Source organism: Trachypithecus francoisi, unplaced genomic scaffold (assembly GCF_009764315.1).
Source record: "Trachypithecus francoisi isolate TF-2019V2 unplaced genomic scaffold, Tfra_2.0 Lachesis_group3, whole genome shotgun sequence".
NCBI lineage: Eukaryota > Metazoa > Chordata > Mammalia > Primates > Cercopithecidae > Trachypithecus > Trachypithecus francoisi.
Window position 1 is genome coordinate 13287468 of NW_022681468.1, and position 12415 is coordinate 13299882.

Consider the following 12415-nt stretch of genomic DNA (forward strand, 5'->3'; position numbering starts at 1 on the left):
AAGTTAATGAAATCCAAAGTCATCTGTTAATCTCAAAACGGAAAGAATTGCCATATCACGGGCTCAAACACTTGAACATCCGAGGTAAGACCCTTTTGAGCTTGCAAATCCTAAGTATGTCACCGTGGTCCAGTTAGAGACACCGCATTCTCTACCTTGTCCACCTGTGATAGACACTTGTACATGGCCCTTCAATGTCAGAAGTACCCACCTGGCGTCTGTTCGGGTGTTCCACCGAGAGCTGGAGCAGACTGCTCATGCCTGGTCAACCTCATAGCTTAAAAATCAACAACAACTCTATTGAAATAAGCATTACAGACAACTGGAGCCTAGAAAATATACTCAGTGCTAACTGTATTGGATAGTAGGGGCAGGTTTCGTTTTTCTATTTGTAATTAACATCACATAAAAGTTGTTTATGTAACAAAAGTTTTGCAGTTTTTATCTGAATCATAAGAGCATCCTTCAATGTTACTTCATCTTCAAAATGGTCATGTGAATTAATGAACAAGAAATGACAATAAACTTTACATTCCGAACTGATCAGTTAGGATATAAATAGAGCTGGAAAACTCATATAAAATTAGTTATTTATTTAATTTGGGTATTGGTTTCTAGGATTTAAACAGTTTCACCTGGGGCCTAGCACTACCATTGGTTATTCTTAAATGATCACCTGTGATTTCTTTGCTCCCTGGAAAACTGGGCTATTGATTACTTAAAGAACTTTCATTCATATTTAACTCTCCCAAAGTTTAAAAGAACACATTGCCATAGCTTGTCATAAAATAGAGAAAATGTAATGAATAAAATCAAATCATATTTATGATTAAAAATGGTTATGTTATATAAGGCTGTCTTCTAACAAATGCCAATGAAAAACAAACCTTTCATATTCTGACAAGGTAAGAAATAGGTTTTGGGTCATTATTTTATTTACTTCACAGTGATTATTTAAAGATTAAATCATTTAATAAATTTTACAAGTTAGTAATATATTTAAACATACTAATTCATTAGTATAGTGATTTAGTAATGAATTTTTAATTATTTGTCCTTCATGAGTCATTACTAATCGTTAGAGTTTATCTAGTCATTTGGTAATTTAAGGAAAATTTTATTCTCTTTAAAACTATAATATAAAGAACGACCTTTTATAGAACAAATATATATGGTCTTTTAAAAAATATTGGCAATGAAGCTTATTTTTATTTATAAATTATCTGTTGAAGATGAGCAGAAATTCAATTTCTCAGCCTGATTTCTCTATTTCAAAAGCTACCATTATTATTGGTTTGTCTTGGGGGGCTTGTGTGGCTGCTTCTATCAGACATGAAAAAAAAATACATCCCAAATTTCAACTCTCCCTCCTTAGCCACCATAGGTCTTATTACCTAAGTTGTATTCAGAAAGCTCTTAGGATACAAAGCTGGTGGTGCAAACTTCGGTGTTCTAGGACTTAGGAGCAAATGTTTCTTCTAAGTTGCACACCAAGCATCCATGTATTTTCTGCCTTTTACATTTCAAAAACATCTACTGTTGGATCAGGGCTTTGCTACTCCAGCAAACTAGCAAAAGCAACCCTAGGCATTTATACCCTTGGGGTGATTCTCTAGGGAATCTGAAAGCCAAACTTACTGAACAAACTCAGTTTGCTGAACGTGCTATACTCTCTGTGAACATTCAACAAGACAGGTCAGCCTCAGAAAGACAGTAAACAGATTTAATGGAAGGATGAAAGAAGATACTCAACGAATTTTGGAGGTCAGGGTCTCAGGGAGGGAGAGTGCTCTCTTGGATTCCACGGGCCCTTTCACACTGTCCCTCAGGGAACGGACACTCTTCTGGCGGTTTCTTGCAAAGCGAGCTCTCTTGATCTTCCATAAGGCTGCATCGCTGAGGTTAGCAACATTGGTCCTCACAGCAGTGATGGCTTTGCAAAAGGAATTAAAGAGACTATCACTCTCCTTTACATAGGGCTATGTAATCCACCTAGTCTAAAACAATCCATCTGTGTAGAGTTTCGATATTAAAATGCATTTTTCATGGATATACATCTCCCTCTCTGATGAGTCCTACATAGAAAAATGACTATTGCCTATCATGTTTTTTTTTCTGCTTAGACCACAAGATTAAATTATCTAATTTTGTTATCATTGGATAGTTGAGTGACAAAAGTCTTTTCTCCACCTATTCAGAGCTGTAGGTAACTGATTAATAGCAAGAGGCCAGGTGTGGTGGCTCATGGCTGTAATCCCAGCACTTTGGGAGGCCATGGTAGGAGGATTCCTTCAGGCCAGGAGTTTGAGGCCAGCCGGGGCAATATAGCAAGACCTCCATCTCTACAAAAAAGGAAAAATTAGCCAGGTATGGCGGCTCACCCCTCTAGTCCTAGCTACTTGGGAAGATTCGCTGGGAGGATTGCTTGAGCCCAGGAGTAGGAGGCTGTAGTGAGCTATGATGACACCACTACACATCAGTCTGGGCAACAGATTCAATGCAATTCCCATCAAAGTACTATCATCATTCTTCACAGAGCTAGAAAAACAATTCTAAAATTCATACAGAACCAAAAAAGAGCCCACACAGCCAAAGCAAGACTAAGCAAAAAGAACTAATCTGGAGGCACTGCATTACTGGAGTTCAAACTATACTACAAGTCTATAGTTACCAAAACAGCATGGTACTGGTATTAAAATAGGCTTGTAGACCAAAGGAATGGAACAGAGAACCCAGAAACAAAGCTAAATACTTACAGCCAACTCATCTTCAACAAAGCAAATAAAAACATATAGTGGGGAGAGGACACCCTATTCAACAAATGGTGCTGGGATAATTGGCAAGCCACATCTAGAAGAATGAAACTGGGTACTCATATCTCACTTTATACAAAAATCAACTCAAGATAGATCAAAGGCTTAAATCTAAGATCTGAAACCATAAAAATTCTAGAAGACAACATCAGAAAAACTCTTTCAGATGGCGGCTTAGGCAAAGAGTTCATGACCAAGAATTCAAAAGCAAATGCAACAAAACCAAAAATAAACAGACAGGACCTAATTAAACTAAAAAGCTTCTGCACAGCAAATGAAATAATCCGCAGAGTAAACAGACAACCCACTGAACAGGGAAAAATATTCTCAAACTATGCATCCAACAAAGGACTAATATCCACAATCTATAAGGAACTCAAACAAATCAGCAAAAAATAATGATAATAATAATAACAACAATCCCATCAAAAAGTAGGCAAAGGACATGAATAGACAATTCTCAAAAGAAGATATACAAATGGCCAACAAACATATGAAAAAATGCTCAACATCACTAATTATCAGGGAAATGCAAATTAAAACCACAATGAGATACCACATTACTCCTGCAAGAATGCCATAATTTAAAAATTCAAAAATAATAGATGTTGGTGGGGATGTGGAAAAAAGGAAACACTTTTACACTGTTGGTAGGAATAGTAATTGGTACAATCACTATGGAAAATGGTATGGAGATTCCTTAAAGAACTAAAAGTAGATCTACCATTTGATCCAGCAATCCCACTACTGGGTATCTACCCAGAGGGAAGGAAGTCATTATAGGAAAAAGGTATTTGCACATGCATGTTTATAGCAGCACAGTTTTCAATTGCAAAAATATGGAACCAGCCTAAATGCCCATTAACCAACAAGTGGATAAAGGAAATGTGATATATATATATATCGTGGAATACTACTTGGCCATTTAAAAGAATGAAATAATAGCATTCACAGCAATCTGGATGGAGTTGGAGACCATTATTTTAAGTGAAGTAATGCACAAGTAGAAAACCAAATATCATATGCTCTCACTTATAAGTGGGAGCTAAGCTATGAGGATGCAAAGGCATAAGAATGACAGAATGGAATCTGGGGACTTTGGGGGGAAGGGTGGGAGGGGGTGAGGGATAAAAGACTACACATTGGGTACCATGTACAATGCTCAGGTGACGGGTGCACCAAAATCTCAGAAATTGCCACTAAAGAATTTATCCATGTAACCAAAAACCACCTATGTCCCCAAAACTACTGAAATTTAGAAAGCATGCAAGAGTGAGTTTGCAAGGTGTAAATATGCTTCCTAAAATTGCTCACAAATGTTATAAACATAATGACTGAATCATATTTAGGGAACACACAGTCATAAATGGTTATCATAGGTCAAGGAAAAGAGAAGAATTCTGATTTGGGAATGCCAGGATATGCTTCAATCTATGGATTACTACAGCAGCTATTCAATAAGCATTTAATGAGTTGAGTGTATGAGGTCAAGGCATCCTCTGTAGAGGAGTTAAATGACATGCCAATGTCTTCTGTTTGTCTAGGCAAGCACAATGGAACCATAACGGTTTACAGCAAGTTCTTCATTTTACTTACTTGTAGGAAAAGGAAATTCCTTGTTACAATCCAAATGTAGCTGGGCTTCCAAAGAAAGTGTCTCAAATCTATTGACAAAGAACTCCCAGCTCAAAGCAGGAATATCCTGCTTAAGAAAATGCAAGAGTAAAAGCTTGCTCAAAATTGTGGGTCTGTCTTTAACCACAGTATCAAACTGGAAGTCAAGACAAAGACACAGACCCTGGGAAAGAGAAGAAAAAAAAAAAGAAGAAGAAAGTCAGATATAAACATCTAAGTTATTTCCAAGCTGACATACTAGGCAAAGTCAATGAAACAAGACAGCCTACCCAATTCAAACTTATAATGTAGAATGATCCCACCGGAATCTTTTTTGATTGGAAGTTTTCGTAGGAAAGAAAAATGTAGAAGAGGAATTTATCTTCATTGTAGAATATCTCTTGAATTTTGATTCAGAAATCTGAACTAAATGTATGCTATTGGTTTTCTAATGCATTAAATAATAGCCACTTAATCCAAATACCCTCAAGTCAATGCATCTGGTTTTTTGTTGTTGTTGTTGTTGTTGTTTGTTTGTTTCTTTGTTTGTTTTTTGAGATGGAGTCTCGCTCTGTCGCCAAGGCTGAAGTGCAGTGATGGGATCTCAGCTCACTGCAACCTCCGCCTCCCGAGTTCAAGCAATTCTCCTGCCTCAGCCTCCCGAGTAGCTGGGACTACAGGCATGTACCACCACGTCTGGCTAATTTTTTGTATTTTTCGTAGAGATGAGGTTTCACTGTGTTAGCCAGGATGGTCTCAATCTCCTGACCTCGTGATCTGCCCGCCTTGGCCTCCCAAAGTGCTGGGATTACAGGCGTGAGCCACCGCGCCCAGCTGCATCTGGTTTTAATGTCTGTAGCCATTAAGAGGAGCATACTTTCAAAGCTACATTTTAGAATACACAAAAAGATGGTCCAGAAATCCACTTTCAATCCAAAATTTCATGATTCTGAAAAAAGCAAAGTCACCTGGTTTTCTTGGAATGTGAGTGGAACATAGAATGTTAATTAAAGTTGGAATGGATTGAGAACCCTTTCCTCGAGTTGACCATTCCCCCTCTTTTTAATAGAATGAGATTTAAAAATTGCAGTTCATCCAAAAATCCCACTCATTAATTCAGCTGTCATCTAATGAGTGCCTCCTATGTTCCAGGCCCTAAGCAAGTGGTAGGACATAGAAGTACCTGGTAAGATCAACAGAGAGGAACTATTCAGAAGTCAACTGGAGATTTTACAAAAAAAAGAATGTGCCACAGGCAGCATAACCCTTCAGTCTTTCAGATTGTGCAAGCTTGCCCTTGCTTCTTGGTCTTAAAATGCAGGAAGAAGCTTACACTGGATTGGGAGACAGTGTATGCACAAACACACACACACACACACACAGTTAAGTATGTGGACTGTATTATGAATCAGTGCTGAATTTCCTCTGCTGCTAACTAGCTATGTGACTCTGAAAAGGTGGCTTAACCTTTCTAACCCTCAGCGTCTCTATCTGTAAAATGAGAACACACAAAAGGTTACTGTGAGGATTAAATGAGATAATGCATAACAGGACACTTTTAACACACTGCCCTGGAAACACAGTAGCTATCTGAGGAATGTTAGCTCTTGCTATCACTAGTATAATAACAACAACAAAATAATAAATCAGATGCAACATGGAGAAACAGTAGATCAGAACTTTGGAGGCTCTAGTCTTGATTCTCTCACTAAATCACTTTGTGTCCTTTGATAAGTCACATTATCTCTCTGAGACTCGGTGTCGCCACTAAAAAATAAAGGTTCCAAATAAGATAAATATACCACCCTATCCAGGCCTCATATTTCTTGTCTCCTTGGCTTTAATTTGTGATGTTTTGTTATGGTAGCATATTTACCTTCTCATGTTTTACATTGAATGAAACTATAACTCAGGCCAGGCGCGGTGGCTCAGGCCTCTAATCCCAGCACTTTGGGAGGCCGAGGCAGATGAATCACTTGAGGCCAGGGGTTCGAGACCAGCCTGGCCAACGTAGCAAAACCCTGTCTCTACTAAAAATACAAAACTTAGCCAGGTGTGGTGGCATAAGCCTGTAGTCCCAGCTATTCGGGAGGCCAAGGCATGAGAATCACTTGAACCCGGGAGGTGGAGGTTGCAGTGAGCTGAGATCGCACCACTGCACTCCAGCCTGGGCAAGAAAATGAGACTCTATCTCAAAACAAAACAAAGCAAAAAACTACAATTTATTTGATTTCTCTTAGCAGCTAGCCTCTAACAACAGGGGCCTCCAGCCCAGGAGCTAGCTAAGTGGTGTAAGATAAACCAAACTAGTTTTAAAATCTGCCACACACACACACACACGCACACACATTATGCAATAGTTACATCTGTCCAAAGTAATATCAGCGTATGAACAAAGACTGAAAAGAAAGTATCAGCAAATGGGCCAGGCAGTACAGCTCATGCCTATAATCCCAGCACTCTGGGACGCCAAAGCGGGAGGATTGCTGGAAGCCAGGAGTTCAAAACTAGCCTGGGCAATATAGCAAGACCCTGTCTCTACCAAAGTTAGAGTTAAAAGTTAAAAATTCAGTGGCTATGGTAATGCATACCTGTCATCCTAGCTACTCAGGAGGCTGAGGCAGGAGGATCACTTGAGCCCAGGAGTTTCAGGCTGCAGAGAGTTATGATCAGCCTGGGCAACAGAGTAAGACTCTGTCTCTTTAAAAAAAAGTGGTATCAACAAATAACAACAAGGGATCTTTTTGCAAGGTGTGGTTCTGGTCTATTTCTTCCAGTTAAAAATATCTCCATCATCATCATCAATATTATATGTGATACTACGGTCTGAAAATGTGTGCAAGGCCCTCACCGCCAAATTCCTGTTGAAACTAAATCACCAGTATGATAGTATTAGGAGGTGGGGCTTTGACAGATGATTAGGTCATGTGGGCAGGGCCCTAATGAATGGGACTAGCGCCCTTAGGAAAGAGGCCCTAGACACAGCAAAGGCCCCATCTAGGAACTAGACAGCAGGCCCTCAGCAGACAGTCTGCAAAATAAATTTCTGTTGTTTATAAACTACCCAGTTTATGGTATTTTGTTATAGCAGGTCAAACAGACTAGGACATGTGACAAATAATGCAATGATTTAGTAGTGCTGGCACAGACCACCTTCAGAGCAGATAACACACATCACACGTCACCTGCAATGCTGGCCTCTTTATGGTGTCAAGCAGGAGACCAGCTCTGGTAGCCACTGCAGGGTTAACATCCTCCACCGCCGTCAGGAAGCAGCAGAAGGCATGTGCCAGGGAGTACTTCAGCAGGTGGTTTTTGGTCACTGAGTGAATATCCAGAAATCTACAAATTACAGCCACTTTTTCCACTGCAATGTAAAAGAGAAGGCGAAATACGTAAATAAACACACACATACACGCACCACGCATACACATTTATTTAGCCAGTCTGAGAACTGAACTCACAGAGAAAAAGTTAACTCTGAATTTCCCATATAGTTTACTTTAAACCCCAACAGGAAAGTCTAATGCCACCATCTCGAGTGTTCCATTTCATCTGTGCAGCAGAGACTGTTTCTACTCAGAGTAGAACTTTTTTTTCCCACGCAGCCTTGATCTAACTCTGGGTTGTCTTTCACATTTTTTTCATGGTCTTTCTCTTTGTTTAACTTTCAGCTATATTTCAAAATATTCCAAATGCCTCTATGCTTCTTTCTGTGGCCATTCCATAGAAGCTCTGCAGATAACAGAGAGAGGTAGGAGGTGCCCACCAATCCTGCCTCTGGGTTCGGGTCCCCTGCTCTGCTCTTAGTAGGTCCTGGTATGACATGGCAGACCAAATAGACATTTCCTGGGGCTATCGAAGCCAGGTATTTCTTCCATGCTATAAATATACCCTTACTTGATAGATTTCTAATTATTCTGCAAATCAATGTTAAACAATTCCAGTCACTCTTAAAGCATGGCTTTATAAAAAGTTACAATAGCTAGTAAAGCAATATAGTGCAATGCAAATTAAGATGTTTCAGTATTTTGCTTAAGCTGTTGTGACAGCCTAGAATACTCTTTTGTTTGTTTGTTTTGTTTTGCTTTTTTGAGAAGGAGTCCCACTCTGTTGCCCAGGCTGAAGTACAGTGGCATGATTTCAGCTCACTGCAACCTCTGTCTCCCGGGTTCAAATGATTCTCATGTCTCAGTCTCCCAAGTAGCTGGGACTACAGGCAGGCACCACCATGCCCAGCTAACTTTAGTATTTTTAGTAGAGACGGGGGTTTCACCATGCTGGCCAGGCTGGTCTCGAACTCCTGACCTCAAGAGATCTGCCCACCTTGGCCTCCCAAAGTGCTGGGATTACAGGCATGAGCCACCACACCTGACCCACAATATTCTTTCTACTGACATTCTACCATCCTTAGAGAATCTCTGCTGATATTCTGTTTTGTAAAGTCTTCTCTGATCTCCTAGAGAGACCTTTCCATCCCATGAACTCCTATAAAAGTACTACTTATTTGCATATCATTAATTTACATATAGCATTTGTATGCTCAGAATATGAGCTATCTATGAACACAACATGTGCTCATTATATGACATATTTTCTTTTGTGGTCTTGATTATATTTATGCCTTTTATAATTTGTCAACCTCTTACATGCTTATGTTTGGTCTCATCAATTAAACTGGAAGCCTCCTGAGGACAGCAATCTGCTCTTACACTTCTTTCTATTGTTCCCATAGCACCTAGCACATATCTAATTTATTCAACAAATTCACTGATTTGCTTATTTAAAAAAATATATATATATATACACACATACATATTAAGCACACATATGTATACCACTAAGAAAATATCTGAAGCACTTGGGAGGAGATAGAAGCAAACAGAAAGAAGAGTCATTCATAACTCTTGACTTCAAAGTTAAATTGACTAAAATAGATAAGACATGTACAACTATAACTAAAATGTAACTTTAGAAAACCTGTAAATCCCTCTAGTGTGGTATAAATAAAATGCTATAGGAGATCTGGGGATACAGAAACCACTCTTCACAGGCGGAACCTAGAAGGTGGACCTCAATGGTGGCATTTGAAGGTGGATAATGTGGAGGTGGCATTTGTGTAGGGCCTTAAGGAAAAGAGAATGAAAGGTGGAGAGCCCAGAATGGTCCCTGTGTGGATGAAGGGAGGCAGGAAGCAATGGGAACACAGCAACGGTGTGTGTAGAAAGAAGCACAGGAAATGAGGATGTCTGCAGTTGCAGTCAGACTATTTGAATGGCAGTTTAAGGAGTCTGAACTTTATTCTCTAGGCATTGAAAAAACTCCATTAAAATTTCTTGAGTAGAAAAGTAACATGATGTTGGCCAGGTGCAGTGGCTTATGCCTATAATCTCAGCACTTTAGGAGGTCGAGGCAGGCGGATCATCTGAGGTCAGGAGTTCAAGACCAGCCTGGCCAACATGGCGAAACCCCATCTCTACTAAAAATACAAAAATTAGCTGGGCATGGTAGTGGGTGCCTGTAGTCCCAGCTGCTCAGGAGGCTGAGGCAAGAGAATCGCTCAAACCCAGGAGGCGGAGGTTGCAGTGAGCCGAGATCATGCCATCACACTCCAGCTTGGGCAACAGAGCAAGACTCCATCTCAAAACAAACAAACAAAAAAAAAAAAAAAAAGGAAAGAAAGAAAAGTAACCTAACCAGAGCCAAGATTCAGAAAATTAATCCTAATCCCCCACAACATGATGTGCTATCATATATATACACTAGCCCCTGAGATTCCTGTGGGCATTACAAAGTAAGAACTTTTTGAAGTGGCCATATATTAAGGAACTGAATTAAAGGTATAATAGTTACCTCACTGATGAAACGTCCATTTCTGCACCAAACTTTTGAGACATCAACCTACAGAACTGTTCTGAGAAGCTGCACTGTGGCATGCCAACCCTGCCTACTACCCCGAGAATGGAACTACTAGCAGATTGGGATGACAGTGGGCCAGCAGACATGAGGCTAAGAGAACCCTTCCAGGTTCCTTCCTTACCACATTACTCTGATAACCTGCTGCTCTATTTACTAGGAAATTACACCCAAGCTGCACCAGACTTGGTCCCTGATCCCTCAGTGGCAAGGGTATACAGCAGAGATTCTCGAACCTCTTACTAAAAATCTCAATTTCTGCCCCGGCACAGTGGCTCATGTCCATAATCCCACCACTTTGGGAGGCCAAGGTGGGCAGATCACCTGAGGCAGATCACTGGTTCAAGACCAGCCTGGTCAACATGTTGAAACCTTGTCTCTACTAAAAATAAAAAAATTAGCCTGGCGTGGTTGCATGCACCTGTAGTCCCAGCTACTTGGGAGGCTGAGGCACAAGAATCACTTGAACTCAGGAGGCAGAGGTTGCAGTGAGCCAAGATCGTGCCACCGCACTTCAGCCTGAGTGACACAGCAAGACTCTGTCTCAAAAAAAAAAAAAAAAAATCTCAATTTCTGGCATCACCCCCACCTCCCACTGAGATTCTGATTCAGTAGCTCTAGGATGTGGCCAGATAATGTGCATTTTAACAAATATTCCCAGTAACTCTGATGCAAGTAAACTCACAGGTTGACTGCATCCAAGCCAGTGCCTGTTTGGGAGTAAACATGGGTGCAGTTAATCTTTACACTTGGGTAACAGGCATAAGCTGGGTCTGTCCAACGCAAACCTGGACAGGACCACCCTTCCTAAGGACAACTCTGCAAAATGCTGTTATTTTAGAGAGGAAGCTCAAAGCAGAACCCCCAAAGGAGACCAGCAAGCAGGAGAATGCCCTTTAAAAAGAAAGGACAAGAAAGAAGGTGCCCAAAAAGATACCATGACAAAAAAGATGTGTACCGTGTGACCCAGAATGAATTTTAAGCTAACACCGAGGTACCTGCTTCAAACCTCATCTTCCAGTCTTTGCTGTTGAAATTGCCATTTATGATTGTCCAGAAGATGTCAGCACCATGAGGAAGTGACAGGGAGTGGAGGAGAAGAGGAACTGCCAGTGAAGACAGCTGAGAGAACTCGGATTTGACGACCCTCCACAGGCTAGGGAATCAAGGAGAAGCAAAGTGGTGACAGTTATCACAACCTTTCGAGAAAAAGATCCTGTCCTCTTAATTTACGGCAAGCATAGTTACGAGGCGGTGGGTAGGGGTGCTTTTGGTGAAATTACACTCATCCACGAGAGGATAATCCTCTGATAGACGTTTCCTATGCTCTGTCCTCTTAACGTGACACTAGAGAAAAACACTTTTACTTAACATTACATTTTATAACTTAAAAATCTGCATAATGTAAATTCAGTAATATAAGGGAACAATATAAATAAATGACTGTTCAGTAATATACAAAGTCAAAATTCGTTATGTTAGGATGATGGAGTAATACGTGATTTTTAAACATTTTCTTACAGTGAGCATCTGGGAAGTTTGGTTGGTTTGGCCTGCCCAGCCTCTTATGATGTCAAAGAACAACTCTTTTTCTCTTAATAACAGCCTCTCCAAGAAAGACAGTTCGTCAGTCAAGCTCCCCAACCTTCTCTATCACAAGGGGGAACACAAACAGGCTGATCAAAGAACGTCAACACCCTGAATAAAGTGATTAGCTAGGAGAAGGTATATGACCAAAGCATGGGAATAACTGAACTCTTATTTCAGGGACTGATATGCACTCTGGAAGAGAGAGGCTCTCTCTCCTTCTGAAACCTCAGGAACAAAGGGCAATGTCAGCCTGCAGCTGCCAATGACCCTCCTTCCCATCTCACAGGGACAGCCTGCACTTAACTGAGAAGCCAACACTTAGTTCCATTCCAGAAGCCAAGCCAGAGCTGGGCTAAGAGATGGGGAGGGAGTGAGAAAGGGGAGGAGGAAAAGACAGAGAAAGGGATCTCTGATAACATCTGGCACCTTAGCAAGTTTCAGCTAAGTTCCTATCAAGTTCTACGGGAATAATTCTGAATACA

General features: G+C 40.5%; 1 protein-coding gene across 3 annotated transcripts in view; it reads right to left on the reverse strand.

The window, feature by feature from the left end:
* Window positions 1-12415, reverse strand: part of UNC79 (unc-79 homolog, NALCN channel complex subunit) — a 287744-nt gene that overhangs the window by 103945 nt on the left and 171384 nt on the right. For all 3 annotated transcript variants that reach the window (XM_033191506.1, XM_033191504.1, XM_033191507.1), the window contains 5 exons: window positions 11342-11499; window positions 7613-7794; window positions 4410-4611; window positions 1754-1933; window positions 212-277 (listed from right to left, as the gene is read on the reverse strand). In XM_033191506.1, the coding sequence (XP_033047397.1) occupies window positions 212-277; window positions 1754-1933; window positions 4410-4611; window positions 7613-7794; window positions 11342-11499 (788 nt within the window). The remainder of the gene's footprint in view (window positions 1-211; window positions 278-1753; window positions 1934-4409; window positions 4612-7612; window positions 7795-11341; window positions 11500-12415) is intronic.